Source organism: Melospiza melodia, chromosome 4 (genome assembly GCF_035770615.1).
Source record: "Melospiza melodia melodia isolate bMelMel2 chromosome 4, bMelMel2.pri, whole genome shotgun sequence".
Taxonomy (NCBI): domain Eukaryota; kingdom Metazoa; phylum Chordata; class Aves; order Passeriformes; family Passerellidae; genus Melospiza; species Melospiza melodia.
In genome coordinates this window covers 73,868,412-73,891,654 of record NC_086197.1, presented here as the reverse complement: position 1 = coordinate 73,891,654, position 23,243 = coordinate 73,868,412, and the positions used below count along the sequence as shown (strand labels likewise).

The following is a 23,243-nucleotide window of genomic DNA, read 5'->3' as shown; positions in this document are numbered from 1 at the left end:
GATGCTTTGCTGTACATACTGCACCAAATCTAATGTAGTTGGCTTTGCAAGAGCTACATGCCCTAAATTCAGTGAAAATACTTGGATAAAGAGTCAGAGAGCATTTGCTGTTCAAGCCATTAAAATGATACATCGTCATCCCTTTGGAAGAATGAGTATGGTCCCAACATGAATTAAGATCCCAATTTTAATGTTTAAAAACCAAGAGGTAACAGAGAGATCATAGAACTTGATACATTTTATTTACACATAGAAACTGAAAAACTGTGTTGTTTATTTGGATATGAGCAGCACAAAGTTAACAGGTGTTAAAAAGAGCAAAATATTACTGATGACTCACTTCAACAATCTATTAGACATGAGCTTGTATGAAGCATACATCATTCAAACAACATTGTTTATACTGGATCTGTGTGAGCCTTAGCATATGTTGGGACACTAAAACCAGGTTTCTATAAACAATGAAAAGTTCAAGTCTAGTGGAAAAATACCTTTTCAGTTTATATTTTGTAGGCTATAACACTGAAAACAAAACATACACTGGTATTAATTTGAAAAGCTCTGTAGAACTGACTGTATATAGGGTTTTCCCCTCAAATTTGTGCTCATGATAAAAGCAAATGTTATTTCAAGTTTCATTTTCATCCAAGCCCATAAAGTAAACTTGGAAAAAACCCACAATTATTTTTAGATGCATTTCTTAACCTCCATTTTTCAGCAGTCCCGAAAAAACATTTCCATGCTTTACCAGTAAGAAAGTCTATGCAAGGCCTCTGATGGATGCACTCTCAGGAGATACCCAGCCCTCTCCCCTGGATACAGCTATCCAACGACCTCTGCCTGTTCACAGAGTGGGATGTGCAGGCAGTCCCTGGCCAGGGAAGCTCTTGGCAGCCTCAGGTGCCAGCATTTTGGTCGCATGAGAGCAGCAGAGCGTGAGGCAGACCAGCCACAGGACTCTGCAGGAAGGGAGGGGGCTGGAAATGGCACCAATTGCTCTGGTTGCTGCTGAACCCTGGCTTGCCATACTTTTTTTTCTGAACTACTGGCATTTCTGGTGGCTGAAAATGGAAATGCAGAAGCTCTGCCCTGACTTGTGTTTGTACTAGTTGGGTAAATACACGCCTGGATGCAACACAGCATAATGCTAGGTCAAACTGCTGGCTGCAGTTTGCCATGGTTTCTTCCATAAACCCTTCTCAACACCTTACTCCCAACTGACCCCAGCTGAGAAGGTAAGAGGGATCTGGGTACCAAAGGGGCCCTTTAACAAGGGAGATATTTTACCCAACAGGAAGACTGGTAGACTTGCTGTTGAGAAAACAGGGAGTCATGCGCTGGAATTAATCCTAGCAATTTAACTGGACCTTTTATTTCTCTTTTTACTTTAGGGATGTAATTATAATTTCAAGTTTAGAATTTAACTTGTGAACACTTGGGAGAAAGAAAAGGATATACATTTTGCTAAGAAGCTAAAGTATTTGTATTTCTATTAAAATTATTCTTAATATGCAGAGCCTATCTTAACACTTCCATTCATAGGGGATAACCAACTGCAAAAATATACAGCATCCTATTTATTTACAATATATATGTACATAAAAATGAAATTTCCTACAACACAACTGCATAGATTTGTCTTCAGAAACATAGGTATGTGTACAATTTGTGAATTCTAGACTTTCCAGCCCAGTACCTTTTATTAACTAATTTTCTTTTTTTTGTTTTTCACAGTTCATTACAGAAATCCTTACATTAGGTACAAATAAAACATTCTTTGCTGTACGTTACAGGAAATAAGGATTTTCTGACGCCAAGGGCTCTGGGGATTTGTTTATGAAAGCACCGTGGCTCCAGCTGATAAAGCCATCTCATGGAGCTGCTGATGGAGCTGAGTACATTCTGTGGTGCCTTTCTCCTACAGGCACTGGGGTGGGGCAGTAGGACTGGAGGTGGGACACCACTACATGAAAGCTTTGTTTTGACCAAGGTGCTCTTTAGCCTTAATGTAAGGTTCAAGCAAAGAAATGTATAAATTTATAGATAAACTAAACATACCATTAATTGTTACTGTTTAATACTCCATATCAGAGAGCTGTGTTGCGCTTATGCATTGTAAGGCAGATGTACAGACAAAACCCACACACCTTCCAACCCACACTTGCATGTGTGACCTATTCAGGTGGAGCACAGGCTTGGGGTTCATATGTGGCTCAGAAGAGCAGCCCTCAGGGTGGATGAGCATTCTCATCCCTGACCTCACAGGATGACACCAGCTCTTGTGCCCTAGGCTTGCACATGTGCCAGGCACCCCTTGGTCTGTGCCAGCTCTGCAGAAGGTCTGTGCTGGTGCACAGATTTGGCACTGGCCCTCTGACCAGGAGCACGCATCAGCCAGAGAGGTCACTGCCCTGAGACACTTTTCCCAAGTAACAATTTACTGTGTTTTACTACCTAGGCATGTTTGCCATTGGACAGAGAAGGGCAGCTGTATTACGGCTGCTGTAAGCCCATAACTATTTTCTTTGCAATGTGCTGTGGACTAGGAGAGGCAGCAAGGCTGTCTTTTAAGTGTAGGATTAACTCTTACAATCTTATTAATAATCCCTGCTTCTAATTAGTCCTTCCTTGTCCCTCACCACTCGATTGTTGCTACTACACAAATAAGAATTTTAAAGGTTTTTGTTGCAGTTATTAGGAGCAATTTTGCATACAGTCTATGACATTTGCAGTGCTCACAATAGTGATAAACTCTCTATGAAAAGAAAGCATGCTATCACCTACTAAGTAGATATGGTACTCTGGATCCTATTAATTTTACAACAGAGAAACTCCTACAGCATTTCACTGTGCTCTTAAAATCCTAGCTAAAATGTGGGACTCGTACAATCGCGGCTACAGGTTCACTATTCCAAATGAACTGAATAACAGCAGTACATTTTACAGATAACCTCATACAAATATTGTCATCCATCACTGATGTTGACAGTTACAGCAGGGTCTATTGCATTCTGTTAAGAATGTATAAACCTGATGAGAAAACAAAAAGCACGTTATTTCACGTTCATTACCACAGACATCAAAAACACATGATTCCTTTCCATAAATATCTATAAATATGATGCCAGTAAATCAGTCTAAGCAAAATTCCTTTTTTTTTTTTTTTTTTTTTTTTTTTAACGAGACCCAGAAACAAAGTCTATTTAAAGACTTAATATTTTGGGTATCTATTTTTCAGTATATAAGACATGCTTTGGTCGTTCAGTACCTTGGGTAATTTCACTTCTATGCACACTCAGCTCATTATCCCTATTTATTCAGTAAAACTCCAGTATACAAATAAACTGGGGAAAAGGAGAAGGCAGAATAGCAAAGAGGAGAGAGAGGAATGGTGATGGAGGAGATTTAGGAAGATGAACAATCAGTGACCCAACAGCCCTTCAAGTCGAAGGAAGTTGGGTGCCAAAACTCAATGGTTCGTATTTCAAACAGCAGACTACAGACTATTGGGGGGGGGGTGGGGGGAAGGAGGAGGGAGATGTCACATATGGGATCTTGCTGGAATCCTGTGCAGCAGATCAGACCTCTAGCTCATACCTGGATACTTGAAAATCTTTCCCAAGATCTCGTCTCTCACAACCCCCCAGTGCACAGCACTGTGCTGCTCATTAATCAGTAGTAGAAGAAAGACAAGGGGAGAGGAAAGCAGGAGAGCCTGATAGCATCTTAAGGATAACACTGCACAGCATTCTCAGGTCTGAGTTAGGTTTTTAGGATAAGATCCAGAGAGATTATAAGGCACCTCAAAACCTGAAATGCAATCTCAGCAAGCTGAGTCAGAGAATGGAGTGAGATGCTGGGCTTCTGCTGCAGTGACCACTGAGGGTTCGGTGCCTGCAAAAGGAAAACCATAAATTTACATCCCAAGCTGAGAAGATGCCTGGAATGAGGCACAAAGAGATAGGAACAAAGCACAGGCTCTTCTCCCTAGAGCTTGCCTAACACCTGATCTTGTAGGCTATAGTATGGACTTCTCTGTGAATAAGGGCAGGGATCAGTCCCATAAGGAGCACAGAAAGAACCAGTGACCTGCAACATCACAGATAAGGGTCTGAGACCACCCACAGGAAAGTACAAGGGATCTTAGTGAATGGGCTCCAGGTAGCTCAGCAGTTTGTATGTCAAAGGCTGAGCTAGGGGGTGCTTGGGAGAAAGGATGATGCACCAGAGACCTTGCTGGGAGGTTTCCAGTTTTGTTCTTGTTGCTGGGCTACTCCAAGTAGTTTGGAAGTTTGTGGAATCCACTCTGCCTTATTTCTGGATCACAGTGAAGCAGCATCAAAGGCAAGCACCTCACTGCCTATGCTAAGGTACAGATCTGGCAGTCTGAGTTTAGTAGGTTTAGTTTCTGCAGCATGAATAATCTGCAACTCAATGCCCAAATTTCTAGGAAGGCCCCAAACTAACCTCTCTGGATGTTATCTTTAGAAACCAACTTTCAGGGTCCTGAGATGTGTTCTGTGATCTCAACTCTCAGTGGCTTGAAGTGATGGTAAGGTGTTACATTACAAGGTAATGGCAAATGGGGCAATTCAATAGCTCACAGAAATCCCAAATACTCTATCCCTAACCTTAAAAAGAGTAAGTTGCAATGACAGGTTCTTCACAGCTGATGATGGTCTGTTTCCACAGTTACAAAGGCAGCTGTCAATGAAGCAGCTACTGAGAACAAGAGGGTCACTGCATACTGACAGGTATGGTCTGAGCATACCAAGGGCATCACAGCCCTTGGGCATGAAGTGGGGCTCCCTTCAGAATATGAACGTGGGAGCCATGTTCATATTCTGAGACACTCCTTAGCTCACATGGTGAAGAACATAAGGTGAACATGTTTTTGCTGCTGGCAGTGCACTAAGAGAAGATGCCTGCTCAGGACAGTGAGTGATCACCTGCTTAGCTTTTGAGTCTCTATATGTGGTTTTCTACACCAGCTATAAGGCATTAGGCAAATGCTTATTCTGTGGACAACTGTTCCAAGTGTTTCTGCTAATAGAATATCTTCTAACTGGTATGCAGAACTAATGAAAAACGTAAATGAAATCTTTTAAATATAAAAAGTATTTCTGTTCAGTTAAAGAAATGTTGCAGATTTCAATTTCCATTAGAAATCTAGTAGTGTGAATCAAATCCTGCTCCCACTGCTGTCAAAGACCCCACCGACTTCAGTGGGAGGAGGGTAAGACACACGAGAGGAGCCAGTCCCTACAAGGTATGGAAAAGGCATGAGGTATGATGAAATGCGTAGGTTTTGATAAAACTGGAGCTTGGTATTTTTTTTCTGAGACCAATGGGGCGTTACTAAATAATTTAATGCTGAAGAAAATGCAGACTTCTTATGGAAATCTCCAAATGTCTGCTTCTCTTCAGACTCAAGTACTCATGGTTTGGGGTCAAGTTCTGGTCAACCTCCAGCTCAAGTGTGCCAGAGGAATAGCGGCTGGTGGTGGTGGCTGTCCTTCTCCTGCTCCCTGCTCCGCACCACAAAGACACACACACACAGACACACCCAGTCTGTTCCCCAGAGCCATGAATGGACCAAGCCCTGGGCCTGGTTTGCCCCCAAAACATCAGAGAAGCACCGGATTTAGGACCTACGCTTACACAGCACTCGCTACGCTCTCGTGGTGCTTTTCATGCCTGTATCCAGAATGCTACACTTAACCCAGTGAGGCAAATGGTGCCTGGAACAGCAACAGAACAAACAAACAAACCAACAAACCAGATACATACAATTAGAGAGAAGAGTTTTGGCTAAAAGAGGGGGGAAGGATGTGAACGGACAACACTCCAGTTGGAATTGATAGCAACAGGCGCTGCTGCCCTAAAGGAGCAGAGCTTGTGGCTGGAGGGCTAAGGAAAATAATGGAACAATGCAATTCATGGGTGGAAGAGGGGAAACTAATTGTGACGAATTTCTGTAAGTGATGCTCTATATAATCTCATGGACAATTAACACAGACTTTTTGCTGATCAGAGAGTGACACGCCTGCTGGAAGAATGGGTCTGTTTTCTGCAAGAAAATACTCCCATGACAGTATTTTCAGTACTGGATAATCATTATTTGGATTTGATTTGAGTAAACTCACAAAAGGTGGAATAGACAACAGAACGGATGGTTGCGATTTTGGTGTGTAGCAAACAGGGGTATCTTCTTTTGGGAAGAAGGTGAACTTCAGTGTCCTTCGGCACTGCCTCCTGATTGTACCCAGTCATAGATGACCAAGGGAATGCTCACCAGGGAAAACAATACCCCCAGTGCCAAAAAAAGATAAGCCTGAAACAAGAAAAAAAAAGAGAGAAGATTAACCAATAAAAAGAAAAGACAATTCAAGTATGTTAACTTCTCTTAAGAAGATGTACAAGGTGATATAATAAAGTTATCAGCTAAAATGAGCTAGCACTTCTGGTAAAGACAAGACCAACAGGTAATTAAACAGATTAGTGCCATTAATAATTACTTGCTGAACATGAAACTAATTTTTTTCTCCTTTCAATTCCCTTCTTAAACACTGATCACCTCTAAAGATGATTAAGTGAGTCTGTTTATAGGACAGATCAGCTCTGCTCTTTCCAAAGCCCCACAGAAATCAGTATATTCTTCCCACTGGATATGTGTTCATCTAAGTTCAGCCCTTCTGTCATGGGATCTGTGGGTGCAGCCAAAGTGAAACAAGTTTCCTACCTGTCTGCTCAGAGAAGAAAGGTCTAACTGTAAATGCTTCCAGTGCATGCCCCATTAGACTAGGAATAACAGGAATGCTGCATCTTTTCAGCTGCAGCACTCTCTGGAGCTCACAGGAAATCTTTCCAAGGTCCAGTCCTATTTGCTCATGCATGCTGAATGGCTAACATAACACTTCAGCTGGCTGCTTCGAGTGGAACCACCCTAGGTCTGACTCAGGTCCATTAAAACCATGAGGAATACTGCAAATGGAGCACTTTGCACGCTTTCTGGATCAACACGCAGAAGCAGAGAGAGCTTGCTGCACTGAAAGGCTTGTTGAAGTGGGCTGGAGGGCCTCCTGCACCCTGCTGACAGCTGCTGCTGCGTGCCAGCCAGGGAAGTACCTCCTCCCACAGAGAAGGGTCTCCCCAAAACACAAGATGCTGTGCACGGCACGGCCCCTCCACCAGGGGACTCCCAGGGTGAGCAAAGGAGAAGGGCAAGCACAGCTGCCAGCTGACTGAGGTACAGAGGGGATGTAAGGTAAAGGAGCTCACACATATGTTCAGACTAGGTCTGCCCTGCTTTAATGCTAGCACATTAAAGAGAATGAAAAGATGGAGGTGTTGCATTGATGGGAATGGAATTCATACCCAAATCCTCTGAGTCAACTTTGATCCATCCTGCTGTGTAATTTTTATATACAATGATGAAGGAAGAATGAAGATCAGCATGTTGGCAGAAGTGACCCCTGCAAAATTCAAATGAAAGAGTTTTGTTAACTGTTGGCAACAGCTAATTATTGCGTTGCTGATTAGCAACTGTTTTTAATTAGCAGGACAAAACCAGGATACTCTACCTACAACTCCAAAAATATCCTTCATGGATGGGATAAAAATGACTAACAGGTTGATGATAACCAAAAGAACCAAAGTAACCACAATATGACGGCATAAGTCAAATTTTGTTTTTCTGGCCATCTCGAATAATGACGAACGCACCTGTAGGGGGAGAGAGAGAGGAAGTTTTCTGTCAAGATCAGTCCATGAGCTTCCCATGTTTATTTTAACTGGTTTTTGTGTGAAAAGTGCTGCATAGATCTGTCAGAAATTTTGGGTTGCCTGAGGTAATGTCCTTTGAAATACCCCTTAAAATTAATTTTTATTTCAGAACTGTAGGGACATGTGCATGTGCAGTAGGATATTCCTCTCTTTCTAACATGTCTTTTTGAATCCTTCTGCACTTTAAAAAGAACTTCACCTCTGAGCCTGCTCCAGTAAAGTGATGTGACATAAGAGAGGATCCTTGTGGATTCAATTTAAAACAGATTTACCAAAAGTGATTTATTTATTTACTATGAAGAGAACGTCTCCAGAAGTTAGTGGGCATCTGGCATGAAAAAAGACTAATCCAAGCTCAATCTCTTTTTGTAGCTGCAACACTGTAGTCTCAGCCACCACTGGATTGTGGTTTGAAGAAATGTGCTGTGCACAGCTGTTACCAACTTCCAAACCATGCAGACCTTTTTACTTACAGTGAAAAACAGCACTGGCACGGTGAGAATCACTGCCACGATCACAGCCAAGCGCACAGTCAGGATGAGGATGTCATCTTTGCTCTGGTATTTGTGAAGCAGATCTGACTGCACATTCTCTATGGGAAAGACAGTAAGGTAAGTGTTCTGGCAAAAAGGCAATTAGACCACAAAAATCATTGCTTAACAACAGCCTTCTTGAACAACAAGTGATTTATCTGTAAACAAAAGAGTATGGAATGAAACATCCTTGAGTTAATACAGCACTTTAAACAAAATCCCAATGATCCCATTATTCCAGATTAATTCTTTGGAGGCCTGATTTGGAAATGCATCTTAATTCATGACAGCACATGCCTGAGTCTAAGGTAATTTTCACTGTAGAAAAGACAACAGTGAGACATACACGAAAGCTTGCTTACATATATACATTTATACAAAAATAGATAAAGTGAAATTAGCTATTTTTAATTGTTTCTGTGGACTTTTTTTAAAGTTCCAAATGATATTAAAATAAAGACATGCACTGCAATGGCTGAACTTAATATAAACTGCAAGGTCATGAGCTAAATTCATTTAAACAGCAAATAAACTTCCAGCAAAAAGCAGTGCCCCTGTTCTCAACTGAGAACAAAGCCTATCTCAGGTCAGCTCTCAGCAGGACACTCTGACATTTGCACTCAAATCCTTCAGCAGCTCCTCTGAGGGCTGCCAGCAGAGCCTGCAGCTCAGCTCCACGCTGGCCAGCAGCCCCAGCAGCCAAGACAAATCACAGGGGGTGCTTAACAGGGAGGTGCTGGCAATATTTTAATACAACCTCCTGCCAAAATGTTTCCTTGAAGCTGTGAAAAATAGTGCAGAGCAGGTCTGCGTGTACTAACCAGCAGGAAAACCAAGTTGCTGAGGGACCTACATGTTTGCTTTGTAATTTTTAAATATCCAGGAGCAATAACCTAAAGGGGTGGCTGTTAAGCATGCCACCAAATGCACTTGCTGCCCCTTTTTAGGCCCTTGTTTCTGCTTGCTAATCTTAGAAAGCTGGTGGTAAAACATAACAGCTCTTAAAGGGAACTCAGTGGCCACGTCTAATTTACCATCTTTGGCACTTGGGAAAACCTCATGTATTCCTGGAGGCAGAGGGATCTGTTCTGTGGCAAAATGCCTACACTCCCCCCAGGGCGCCCTTCTGGGTAGAGACCACAGGTCAACACCACCTAGGCATCCTGCCTGAATCCCCACCAGGAGAAAGAAAACGCTCTCCCACCTCCCTGCAGATCAGGAGTGGGGTTTTCAAGCCGGGCACATGCACAGCTTCTGCAACACAGAGCTTACTCTGCTCCTGCAAGCACAGACTGCAACTTCTGTACCGCTCACGGGCTGCAGCCAGGTAGGAAGTGAAGGGCAAGGCTTACAGTTGAAGGTCTGTTTTCCTTTCAGCTAGATACACCACAGAGCCCAACCACACTGTGACCTTTTAGGGGAAGAAAAACACCTCTTTTCTGTAATTCTGCAATGTAAATATAGTCATCACTGCAACACTTTTGAGAACACAGCAAACAGACAAGTACTATTGGTGTAAAGAAGAAATGGTCACAATAAAAATACTGTTCTTACCCAGGTAAGGGTAGACAAGAGGGTTAGAACACTGTAAGTGAACATATGAAAGGTAAGGTCTTTTTGGTCTCAAGGGGAAGAATGAAGAAATTTTATGGAGGAATTCTACATTCCCTCAGTGTCTTTTTTGCAGCCTGTCACTGCACTGACACTGCAGAAGCCCCAGCAGAGCTCTCCACAGCTTCCACCTGTGGGCTGTCAGTGCTGGAGAGCAGGGATGCCTAATGTGGGGAGAGGCACACAAGACACCCCAGGGATTCCTCCGCCATTCCCCCTCAGGAGGGCCAGAAGGACGCAGCCCCTACCTCCTCCATGGACTCCAGACCCTCGTCCTTGAGGGGTGTGGGAGCTTCCCAGAGAGGAGCGCCACAGATCTGCCTCCTCAGATCCCTGGGGCAATCACATCAGAATCTCCTCCCTGCCAAAGCGAAGGGGTCCATGCTGATTTACACCCACTTGCTCCCTGGGGCTGCTAATTTGATGCATCTCTATGAAAATGTGTTAGATGGGAGCAGCTGGATGAGAACGGCTGATGCTGTTGTCACTTGCAGCCTATTTGTGGGTTCATTGGGAAAATTAGAACAGATGACCTCAAGTTACTTCAACACATGGATACTCAAGGCCTCATAACCAGAATGAGAGTTTGAGAAAGCAAATATGAGATTTGGTACAGCTTTGGGAAAAAAAAAAAGCCACATTTCATATTTACTTATTTTTTTTCTCTTGCAATTGGTGGCTCACAAGGGACATTATAATGAATGAGGAGGTTGTAACAAAAATGCCACTTAGAATAGGGTGGTGAAGACTGATGGGTGACTCTCAGGTAAAAGGCAAACATCAGCTTTGTCACCTGTCTTGTAACCCCTTAGCAGTCCATGGAAAAAGACACTACTTTTCAACATTCTCATGATACTGGAATATGGGAGTTCCTGGGCAACATTCATATTTTATCCTACTTAAGAATTGTGCCTTTAGGGCATGCATATTGTATCCTTTAGTGATACAATATAATTTGTTTGTTAACTGAATTGATATGCATGGAAAGAGACAGGGTGGGAGTCTCAAACACTGAGATAATCATCCTTTGGTGGCTGAGCTGGGACAACACTCAAAGCTTCCCCACCTTCACTGCAGTTTGTTTAACCAAGACCTTAAGAGGTCAGCTCTAGGGACACAGGGAAAACATTTGGTCTGTTGCCTCTATGACGAAAGCGTTACTAAGAAAGTGAAAAAGCTGTGATGGCCAATTTGTTACTCATTTCCTAGGACCTGCTCTCAAATCTGTCTCAACTTTTGCAAATATGCATGCTTCAGCCATTACCAATGCACGCATCATTCAGGTGAGGACCTTGGAATAAAATAAAATCTTAGTGGGGCCCAGCTGATCCTCAATTCTGTAAAACAAATCTCTCCCTCATATTTTGAAAATGCCTTTTGCAAATAATACTTTCACTTGTGCATTTCATCCACAGGGAAAGAGGAGAAAAGGATTTATACCTACAATATGAGAACTACAAGGAAAATTATTTGGAAAAGTACTTTAATATAAGTGGATGGGACTTTCCTTTCCAGCTGGGATACACTATTGATTTGACATGTATCCCCTTTCTACTCCGATCAGTAAAGAACCCCATACTTACCGTAGAAAGTCAAATAGCCAAATATGGCAGTCATAAAGTACATCAGAAACATGGCAAAAAATGAGATATTTGAAACCAACTGCATTTTTTTCTGTGAACGGCTGGAGAAAGAACAAGAAAAGAACACATAAGAATGGTTTGGCTGGATTTTTCCATAGCTGTTTCAAAATGGATTAGGTGTTTGTATAAGCATAGTAATTCTGGGGAGACTCATAAATGCATTTTCATTTATAACAGTAACTCACTGACAGCTGCACAAGGAAGAAAAAGACTGGGGAAAAGGACCCTTCTTGGGGCTTAAGTGAAAAAACAGTGGGTGTGACCTGTGGGTCTGCTCCATGTCTGTACCTGCTTAAACAGTGAAGCCATGTGGAGACAGGATGACCCTGAAACACTTTGGTTATTAAATTAAAAGGTCAAAATGAAGGAAGTATAAAATTATTCAGAGAGAAAAAACCCCCAAAATGTTCTGAATGACTGCAGAGAAATATCTGTGTCCCCATGTGCAGAAAATACTGGATTTATGCTGACCTGTAAAATAGTTTAAGTGTAAACATTTAATCTTCAGATATTTATTCTGAAGTATGAACACTCCCGTACCTGAACTCAGACTTTTAAATCCACACAAGGTTGCCCTAACAGGTACCTGGGAACCTGCTCAAGTGACTTGAAATTTAAAGCACCCAGCAAGTGTCTGAGGGCAGTCATGGGTCTGACAGACCCTGACCTCTCCCCGGGGCTCCCCCATGGCCCAGGACCCCACTGCAGCTGCCCAGGGCTGTCAGCAGTGTCACAGCAGAGCTGGTCTCCAGCTCCCCACAGCCCATCCATCCCAGCTGGAGGTGTCAGTGAGACAGCAGTACCAACAAAGGTCTTTTAGTATCAGTAAGGCTGAAAGCACTTTTATTTTCCTGGTACTGCAACAGACTTTCGGTTGCACTAATGCTGTGGAACAAACACTGTTAGCGGAACACACGCCTCTCCTGTGCCAAATATCAACTGGCAGAACTTGGCTCTCCCCAGGCTGCTGTGTATTTCCAGGGAAAACTCCCAAGTATTGCATTATTCTCCACCTCCCTCGCCCCTGCTCCAGGGGCACAGCATGCCTGGAGGCCACATTTCCTAGCTGACAGCCATGCTTGATGAGTGTTACTAAAGCACACCTCTGAGTGGTACAAATGACTCAGAGCACCTCTGTGCTAACACTTTCCATGTAAAACGGGTCAAAACAATAAACTGTTTAAAAAAAATAAAAAAGGCTTACTCTTTAAGTTCGCTGTAAATCGGGAGGACTGATGGGTGGCACACAAATGCAAAAGCAATGGTGGGCAAAGCGTACACGGTCTGTTCAGAGAGAATTTCAGAAAATAAGTTAAGAAGAAGTATTTTCCCCAGTGGTCTGAAGAAATGTTCCATGTTCAACTACCTCAGCTCCAAGCTCTCTGGACTCTTCAAACAAACAGAGAGCCTTTCTGAGAAGGCAGAAGACCTGTCCCTTAGCATGTGTTTAACAAAATGGGGAAACCAGGGCGCTTTCAACAGGAGGACAAAGTCTTGCCTTGGTGGCATCAGTGCAGCACTGACTGTGCTCACAGAGCACAGAGCTGGCTTTGCCCCCTGGGATGGGTCTGCCTGCCCAGCCACTGCCACCGTCACTAGCACAGTGTCAGTGTCACGCGTGAAAGGGACGTATGGTGGGTCACGGCTACGCTACCCTGCCTTGGCATGGAGAGGGGTGCGCGCCCATGGGGCTAAGGCTGAAGTCCTGAAGAGGAAGCCCGTATCCAGACTGTAAGAAAAGAGAACAGGAATGCAGAACTTACAAAGAAATGGATATTTCAAGGTACCAGACTGAATCCCTTAATTTCACAGGCCAACAAAAGGACCAGGAGAGCTGTGGAGGGAGCATGCTTTTTCTTGGGGAAAGAGAAAGACCATTATGTCACCAGAAAGGGCAGAAGGCCTCCAAGTGGGACCTCAGCCCCTTCTCCACTAACAACTTGGGTGGGTTTCAGTCCTCAGCCAAACTTCAAAAATGGTATCAGTGCTCAGGCATTTCCATTCTCCTGAGGGAACAGGTATGAGCAGAGGTCACATACCTGAAATTATAGGTAATTATAGGTCCTCCTCTAAGGACAACATGAGTCTATTCTACATGCAGCTCTGTCCTGCCCTCTGAGATCTGCTTGTGCTGGTCACAGGCATCCCCTTCCCACACAAGACATCCTATGGTGCACCCCAGGCCTGACAAATTCAGTAAATGTGCTGGTTGCTCTCCGGAGGTCTTTCCTTGCCCAGGCCTTTGCCACCTCTCCCTCACTCACAGCACAGTACAGTTGTGGTGTCTCCATCTGTAGGGACATTCCGAAGTTGCCTGGACATTGTGCTAGGTGGCCTCACCTCAGCACAGAGGTTTGACCAGGTGATTTCCAGGTCTCTGCCAACCTCAGTTGTCCTTCTCTTCTGTGAAACTGTCCTGTCTCTCCTCTCACACACTGAAGCTGCTAAAAAGACTGGCAAATTGTTGGCCCAGAGGACAAGCTTTTGGAGTTCAGCTCCTAATTCAGATGGACTAATCCTTCCGAGGTGCCTCCATTGGCTCTGAGGCAAATGCTGACACTCACTGAAGAAGAAGACTACCCTTCAAAGTTTACAGAAATATACTTACACCTAAACTGCCATGGCACAACAAGTTAACTAATTCTTGGTTCATCAGGATGGATCTGGGGTGATGGTTACCCCCAGCCAAAGAAAAGTGCTTCACCTGGCTTCTTCAACTGAAGTTGGTGGGTTAAATTTAAAAAAAAATACATTTTGCACACCTCTGCTATAAATGTGCATTCCCTATGAAAGCGACTAAGGCCCCGAGGACCATGTCCTGGTGGATAAAGTGCTGTTTCACTGGGAACACTGCATCCCAGCACAGCTGACAGGAGCCATCCTCCTGCAGGTAGAGACAGCTGCCGTCTCATATTCTCTAAGACCAACTTTTTCTGCAGCTGTGTGGTGATGGAGGGAAGCATCCAGCTGAAAGGCAACCAAATTTTTGCTGGATTAACTTTCAACCATATCCTTTTCACAATCCAGTTCACCGCATGGCTACAGAAATGTGTACCCTGTTACAAAGAAGTGGTCTGGGTACAGGACAGAGGTTTTGGGCTTTGGATGGAGAGGCGACCTACTCAGCCTCTACTGAGCAACAGCCTAAAGGCACAGCTGCAGCCCGGATAGTGAGCAGCAGTGGAAAGGAAAAATCTCCTCAAGAGAGCAGTTATTGTCCAGTGGTAGCTTGGGCTCGTAGCCTTAACATCTCTATGCCAGGGCAGGACAAGACTGCAAGGAGCCACATTCACCATGGCACCTCTGCAAGGCTGGGCAAGGACGCCTGCTGTGCATTAACCACTGGGTCACAAGGGGAACCATGGAGAATCAGGCCCTTTGTGGTGCTGATCAGAATAAGAATATGGGGTGTAGGTGCATATATTATGGGAATTAAAAGTAAGTATTATAAAAAGAAACATACCTTGGAATTAAAGATAACATACTTTGGCTTACACGTATGTTCTGAGCTATTTGATAGGATAGATGATGTTGCATTTAGCCCTTGTCCATCACAGGGAATTTGAAACTTCTTGTAAATAACCTAGAATAAGAGGAGAAGACAGCTAATTGCTAAAATAATAATGAAAAGCAAATTGGAATTTAAATATCAGTGGAATTGTGGGCATCCTGACCTGCATCAGCAATAGTGTGGCCAGCAGGACTAGGGAAGTGATCATTACCCTGTACTCAGCACTGGTGAGGCTTTCCCTTGAGTGCTGTTTCCAGTTCTGGGCCTCTCACTACAAGAAGGACATTGAGGTGCCACAGCATATCCAGAGAAGGGCAACACAGCTGGTGAAGGGCCAAGAGTGAGCCATAAGAGGAACTGCTGAGGAAGCTGGGGATGTTCAGCCTGGAGAAAAAGAGGCTGAGCAGGGACCTTATTACTCTCTACAATTGCTTGATAGGAGGCTGTAGCCAGGTGTAGCTCAGCCTTTTCTTCCAGGTAACAAGTGACAGGATGAGAGGAAATGACCTTAAGTTGCACTAAGGGGCATTCAAACTGGACATTAAGAATTATTTTTTTTTTAATGGAAATGGTTGTGAAGCATTGGAAAGATTGCCCAGGGAACTGGTGGAGTCACTATCCCTAAAAGTGTTCAAAAACACACAAGTGGATGTTTCACTTGAGGACATAGTTTAATGGTGAACAAGGTGCTTGGTTGACATTGGACTTTTCCAGTCTCTTCATCGCCGACACCTTAACAATCCTGATTCCAAGTGATTCATCCAACAAAGAAAGCAAGCTGAACTTACCACTACCAGGAAAAATACCATGCAGCTTAATGAAAATCCACTGGTATAGCCAAGGTATCCTGAAAGAAATTAAGAGGAAGTCTCATACAGAATAATTTTATTAGTCTTATCTTGCTTTTTACTGCTTTTTGCTTCTGCATGAAAAATTCAAATGTATTAAACATTTAATATGTGCTGTGAACTTCTGGGCAGGACAAGAGCATGTCCTGTTGGTGTGGGAGTCTCCCAAAGTCTTTCAAGTCTCCCAGCTTTTGGGCAAGCCTAAGCCTTGCCGTGACCTGTTGAGACTTCCTCAGGGTCACCTTTACCACAGTTTAACTAACTTTACTTTTAAAAGAGGCTGTGAGAATTGAAAAAAACCTGAAAGTGTGCAATTGCAATCTGAATATGACTCAGGTTCCCTAAGTCATGTCAGCTGAGTCTCAAAAAAGAAGATCCCAAATGGACTTTGGTGCCAAATGTTACCAGGATGGTTTTTAAAAAATACACTGTGTACCTACTGGCATTGCAGTTGGATTCAAACACATCTGAAAATGCAATTCTCTGTACATATCTTACTTCAAAGTCCAATACTTCCAATTAACCTCGCCAGTAAAAATTTTCATGCAGATAGAAAAGTAACATTTTTTGTAATCTCACCACTTGTGAACATGCTTTTATAGGCCGCACATAAAATTGAATTACCTTATGAAATGAAGACCCTCTTAACTATAATTTGTAAAATCAATTTCCACAATTGTGTGGATAAAGCTGGTTAATACTGAGCTCAATCACTGTGATAATTTAGGCCTACTTGTTTCAAAATGCTCAGAACACAGATTATTTCTGGATCAGGGAGGCTACTTAGATAGCAATGAGAGCATATTTTTCTTATTATAGTTGAATTGTCAGTTTGGCCATCAGTGGCAAAATATTTGGGTTCCCCTTTTTGATTCTCATGATGGCATTTTCATCTTACCTAAGTTCTTCAGGAGACATAAAGGGAGGATTATACAAAGCGTCACTGCGACAACAAGAATCCGCCCATCCACGTACCATTCCCTGTATAAAACATTAAAAAAACCATACCATGAGCACATCCTAAACATTTTCTGGTTTTCCTCACTCAGTCATCCTCTTTGATTGCTGTACTTACAGAACTATCTTTGGTCTCCTTACCCTACATGTTTCTAATAAAGGACAGAAAGGATCACATCTTGGCTTTGCAGACTCATTAGGTATCCATGGCACTGCTCTGACTCAGGTAGGGCAGATTGCCAGAGTCACCAAAGTATCACCCTACCATGGAGATCCGTGCGTGGGTCTGAGAGGCAGAACCACCAGCTCTGTAACCTGACACAAGCCACTCTGCCACGACAATGAAAGATCACACAGAGGGCCAGAGAGCACAGTGGGGCTGGGGGCCACCACGAGCCATTTGCCAAACCACCCAGGCACGTGACTGGAGCAGCAAAACAGGCTCCAGCAGGCTGGCAGGCACTAGCTAGCCCAAGTCTGCATCTCCTCTACCAAAGTGCTTTGCATCCTACTGTAAAGAAAGAAAGAGGAGAAGGGGCAGTGTTAGTGATGCTCTGTATGGCCTCTTTCCATTGCTTGGTCCAGTACAGTAGGAAAGCCTAAGAATGGAATCTCTACAACCCTCTCCTACACTGCAGCACACCATATAATCCAGTGCAAGGGGTATTAACTGGTATAAAAAAATGCTACCCCTCTACTAAAGTAGCTGGCAAATGCCAAAGAGAGATAAGGGGCAGAAATCTTATTTATATAAATATTTTGCAATGGTCATATGCTAGTAGCAAAGAATTTCACTCTGTGGACATTGTTTCAGGGGCAAAATAATGTAAGAGACTGAGAATTTATGGAAACACATAATATCTTTAACTTGCATTGTTCCCAATATTTCAAGTGTTGCCTAACACTGTAAAATATTGGATTCTCTTATCAGAGTTTTGTATATAACAAAATTCTTCATGAAAACCTGTTTTGCAAGAAGGGCAACTAAAGTTTCATTCTCTATCCATTGTCTCCTTCTCAAATTTATCTTGTCTTTTATTAACTCCCTGAGATATTCCTGTGAAAATCTACTTTGACAAACCTAAAGGGTATCCAACACTTCAGAGCTTTTATAAACATCTGCTTAAAATTTACTGTACAATGTCAAATTCTACAGTCTAAGTAACAGAACTAATTCAACTTACGAGAAAGTTTCTTCTTTTCCCATTAGGAACTTTATGGCAGAAGGCAGCTCATTTTTGACTATGAAGAGATAGCTCAACATTGCTGGAGGAAGAAGAAGATAATTTTAGAAAATGGATAAAATAAGTTTGTGGAACAAGTACAGTGAAGCTTCCTTAACCTTTTCCCACATCAGTATCTGATGATAGAAGACACCAAATTATGACTGGCTGTAAATCACTGATCATTCAGTAATGCAGTATTTTTAAAGGGCTGCATGCAAAATTATAGCCACAACTATATTGAAGACCATGAATGTCCTTGGATGTCAAGGAGAGAAGGAACCTGACTTGTTTGCAGCTGTAAAATTATTGAGATATTCCTGGCCTTTGTTTTTCAATATTCCTTATTTCCTTTACCTCCAATATTCTGAAGAGATGTAGATCCAAAGACAATCATTTTCCCTGGGGTACCAAAGATCTGCTCACCAAGCTTTTCATACACCATGCAGCCTGCATGAGAAGAAGAGGAGAAAGGTAACAAACACACTACTGAAAGCTGTTGAGTCAAAGCATTTACGATTCCTTTTCAGCCAAGCACCTATCTATACAGCCAAACCTGCCATTTGCAAGTAAATAGGGAGCTCCCTTGTAATTTCTAGGGCTGAAAATCATGTAGGTATATTTTCCTGACTTCTAAAAATGCTGTTGTTGGCTACCAGTCACTTCTGAAATGGAAGCTCCTAAAGAGAGGTTTACACACTTTTAATGAGTCTGTCTATACCCCGAGTGACATGTTAAGTCCTGGTATCCTCATCCCAGCATATTAAGTTTTTCACTTGCAATGAGAGTAATGTAGAAAGGCTCCTCTCCAGAAGAAACTCAGCACAGCAGGATCCACAAGTCAGCCCAGGCAGCCTGGACACACACTACTGCCATTCTGCAGTTCTGCTTGCCTTGACACAATGATCAGATGAGGACAGCCACAGGTTTAGAGGATCATTTATGGCTTCTAATGACAAAGCCTCAACTTGTGAACTCTCAGTGTTGTATGTTTTTGGTAAAGCAGGCAAAGGTGTAAAAGATAACTAAAATTTCTTTCCAAATATCTGTCAAGCTTGTGAAACTCCTCCATTAATTGGTTTGTGTTTATGTTAATTTTTTTTTTTTTTTTTTTTTTTTTACTTGTCTGTGATGTAGGCTGATAAAAAAGAGTAGTGGGCATTGTGAAGATGGTGAGATACATAGGAACAGAAAGAGAAATACTGGGCAGATTATTTTTGGGATACATTTTTAAATTTATCCCATTATCTGTTTTTGTCTATATTACCTTACTGACATTTCTGCTTTAAAGTTTGTGTAAAAAGTAAGTCTGAGCTTAAATGTACCAGCAACATAGAAAAGAGGACTTAGATTTTGGGTGTAATGGGACACAAATGTATCCACATTGAGGAAGCTGTACCTATCTGAATTAGGCAGTTGCTGACATTATACATATTATAACAGTAATCGTGTACGTCCAAATTGCATATTTAAATATTAAAATATTCTTATGCACAGATTATTTTTTAAATATGACATTGTTAACAAGGAAACATTGTTAACATTTAGACGTTGTTAACAAGGAAAGAGGCTCTTGGACTTCAGAACAGTGTCATTTGACATAATACTGTAGGCAACTTCTAATTTCTATGTTGAGACAGTGTATCTGTGTTACAGTTACACTTCTCTCTGTGAAGGAACTGTTCCCTTTTATTTTATTCTAAGAAAACTCCACCACAAAGATTATCAGGAGTTTCACACTAACCACTAAGGAAAAACTGTGTTTCCAGGTAAGTTTCACCATAGGCAAAGATACATTATATTTAATTTGCAATGCAAAGAAACTATATGAGCTGTTCCTTCTAGCTCACTGAAGATAACATTTCTTCAGTGAAACATTTCTTTCACTTGAAGATTACATTTCTGGGCAGCAGAATTCATTCTTTGTCACAAGTATTTCTCTTTAGAGTGATGTTGTTCTCCATTGCCATTCCATAAATTCTTCAAATTCTTGTTAATTCTAGGCTTCTGACTCAAAGTGTATCAGGCCTTCCCATTGTGTCAGCAAAGTCATAGAAAATCTTCATCTTACACAAAGCACCTGCCCTCATTTGAACACTTGTCACCTCTTGATTTTTACATTCTACTGAATGGTGTAGCATCTTAAATTACCTGTTTCCTTTGAACACACCAACAGGAGATGTATTGAATAAATAGACAGCAGTGTGACCGAAACCAAAAGCAGCCTAAAAAAGAACAGAAAATAAAGTTTACCATATGAGATAAGGTCTGACATTGCAATATTTCATGTCCGGTCACGTTCCTATGGACTCTGAGATAATTTTTTATTCTCCTGACAATGCAATAAGCCCTAAAATACATGTGATTCACATCCTGCTTGCAATTCCACCATGGAGGTAGAGTGCTCTGCATGTAGAGGGTTATAACCAAATAAGACTTAGCAGAGCTGCAGAGTTACATCTCCTCATATTAAAAAAGCAAGAATAAAGATGTTTTATCAGAGAGGAATGAAGATTTATCAGAGCACAGACAAGCCAGGTATTTCACTCAAAATCCATTCCAATGCACTTTTTTATTTTCTGGAAGCAGAGTGAAAATTTAAAGCAAAGTCTTTAATTTAAGGACTTCCATACCAAATAGAAGCATCTTTTCCCAGGACATGTTTCATACGCTACCAAAGGGGTGCCCAAATGGCTTTTTATGTACCTCACAGTGCCCGAGGAGGAGGAAGATAGGGGGAGTTAAGGCTAGATGGGCTTCCCTTGGGAATAAAGGCTGCAGCCAAAGGCTGCTGCTTTGTCCAGGTAGAGATTCATGTTGCCTCACTGATGTCAGTCCTGGTCTGACATGATCCATAATTTAACTTCACATAGAAGAATTACAGGAAGTAATGACCAAACTGTTTGTGTAGGGAACTTGCTGGCACAAATGATAATTAGTCAGTGCCGGGGGCCAAGTGCATAAAAGCACATTTTCTCATTGCTCAATGTCTTTAATCCAAGCACCATGTGTGCCTTCCCCTCCAACACTCTGACACACAAAGAGCTGATGATGTTTTCATGATGTGTGTGAAGAGCATTCAGACAATCCGTTGGCAATCCCTCCCTTTATTATGACAACTACCCTCTGGACACTGAGGAAAACACAACTAAAATTCAAGAGAAAACAAACTGCTGCCATAGATAGGCAGCAACACATCTTTTTCATAGGAATACATAGAAAGAACTGAATGAGAAGCCTCCTCCCCCACTTTTTTATTAGTTTACACTGGAAATACTTTCGTGCCAAATAATGACCAACTAGTTTCTTGGGGCCAGAGGAACAGGGAGAAACATAAAGAGGTGATAGGAGGAACTGTCCTTTCGCCAGCAAAGAATGATGGCTGACAATAACAACACACTCTTTGTACAGCCCTAAGGGTGTTTCTCCTTGAGAAGGTGGAGAAGGAAAGGGAGATTGTACTAGCTGAGGTCACTCTGGTCCATTTTTTATGGATTTGCTAAGCCCTGCTGCTGCCCGCGTTCCCTGCCGAGCCGTTCCGCCCCTGTCTGCCTACAGGCACGGCGCTCGGCCCCCGTGCTCAGCTGCAGGGCTGACTCACTCCCAGCCCCAAACGGCCACAGCTGTGCCTGCCAGCATCCAGTCTGCCTTAATATTAAAAGCTTCTGTTCTTCAGGCACTGAGCTCATGGAGCCTTTGCAGTGGTAAAAATAACACTCCCAAGCAGCCAGGTATTTATCTGATCTGTTGTCCTTAGCTCCCCATAGGGTTTCTACAGACACTTGGCATTTTCATTAGCACTGTATGAAAAACTTGTTTGTCCTAGGACTGTGGTATGGACAGGAATATTCGTGCCAGAACCACCCCTTGGAAAGGAATGAAAATGTCCATGCCACTCGCTCTGCACAAATTCAAAACAGAAGCAGGAGAGCTTGCACTGCAGTCTCAAAAGCACCCCTCTACTTTTTATTTTGTCTGCTTTCAAAGAAGTGCTGGTAGCTACGGAAGCCAGCAGCAGATAAAAAAGTTACCTTCCCCCAAAAGAATAAACAGTTTAGGCTGGAGGACTGATACAGTGTTGGGAAGAACAAAGTGCTTCTCTGATGCCTTCTGCTGTCTTCTCCCAAATGCCACATTTACCAGGTAAACTGAAACCTGTGCTGTCCCTCCCCTCTGTGGAGTCCCAGGCTTTGGGGCTAGAACACCTGTGAGGATTATGCAGTCATAAGAATTATTTCACTGAGCAGTTCTGAACCCTCAAAAGATGCAGAGGGTGGAAGAGCAGAGGGTTTGCTCTCATACAGCCTCCCTGCAGGTGTGCCAGCTTTCCCTGAAACACTGCAGGAGTTACACTGCAGCTTCCTGGCCCCTTCCAGACACACCCAGCAGAAGTGGCTGCAACGTGAGACTTCAGCTGTAGTCTCATACTATTCCCAATCTAACAAGCCCCTCTGCCTCAGCAAGGTGTTTCAGATCACATACAGTGCTGTGTTAAATGCAGGTTGAAAACACCTGGTGCTTGGCCAGTCCATATTCCTCGGCAACGTGATCCATCACTTTGGTCCTGGCTCTCCAGGAAACCACAAGCAACAATAACTGCTCCTGCCATCCCCAGGTAGTCCAGCTCATCTCTAGTTTTCCAAACTTTTTCTGCTATCTTTCTACAGCAAAGTTTTCTCTCCTTTTGCATACTGGAAATGATGCTGTCTTTTGGTCTAGGCAATAGTTATCAATAACACTGGGATGAAGTTCCTCTGAGCTCCCACCCGCAGTAATTTTTGCTAGAAAGTATAATGCTTTGTTATGGCACTGTTAAGCAAATAAGATGTGTCATTGCCATGTTTATTCTGCACATCTTTTGCTTAGGATATCAGATCTGAATTGATCCAGATGTTCACGGCAGTACACACTTCACACTGCAGGAGCCCAAAACTCGTGAGAGTGGAAATCAGGCTGGGTCTGCTTTGTTAGAGTTGAAAATGCTCCCTTCATTTTTCTGCATCTGCAGAATTTTCAGCGATGGTGCATGCCAATACTAGATAAAGCAACCTAGAACCTTTCCAGAACTGTGCTACTCAAAAGCAGTGAATTTAAGATCTTTCTTATGTGCAAAAAGTAGTGACAATATTGTT

The 23,243-nt window shown here is 42.7% G+C and overlaps 1 protein-coding gene across 2 annotated transcripts in view; it reads right to left on the bottom strand.

Annotated features, from left to right (window-relative positions):
• Window positions 1-220: 220 nt before the first annotated feature.
• SLC38A1 (solute carrier family 38 member 1) overlaps window positions 221-23,243 on the bottom strand; it is a 42,600-nt gene continuing 19,577 nt past the window's right edge. Inside the window, exons 5-17 of one of the 2 annotated variants that reach the window (XR_010027611.1) lie at window positions 20,263-20,336; window positions 18,469-18,561; window positions 18,073-18,154; window positions 16,830-16,912; window positions 15,872-15,930; window positions 15,036-15,155; window positions 12,777-12,856; window positions 11,513-11,613; window positions 8,259-8,377; window positions 7,584-7,725; window positions 7,378-7,475; window positions 6,147-6,334; window positions 221-3,030 (exon numbers count right to left, since the gene is read on the bottom strand). Coding sequence is in view for 1 of the 2 variants with exons in the window: in XM_063155171.1 (XP_063011241.1) it covers window positions 6,233-6,334; window positions 7,378-7,475; window positions 7,584-7,725; window positions 8,259-8,377; window positions 11,513-11,613; window positions 12,777-12,856; window positions 15,036-15,155; window positions 15,872-15,930; window positions 16,830-16,912; window positions 18,073-18,154; window positions 18,469-18,561; window positions 20,263-20,336 (1,153 nt within the window). In the remaining variant the exon portion in view is untranslated. Of the gene's footprint in view, window positions 6,335-7,377; window positions 7,476-7,583; window positions 7,726-8,258; window positions 8,378-11,512; window positions 11,614-12,776; window positions 12,857-15,035; window positions 15,156-15,871; window positions 15,931-16,829; window positions 16,913-18,072; window positions 18,155-18,468; window positions 18,562-20,262; window positions 20,337-23,243 lie in introns of both variants that reach the window. The other variant, XM_063155171.1, reaches the window with a different exon arrangement.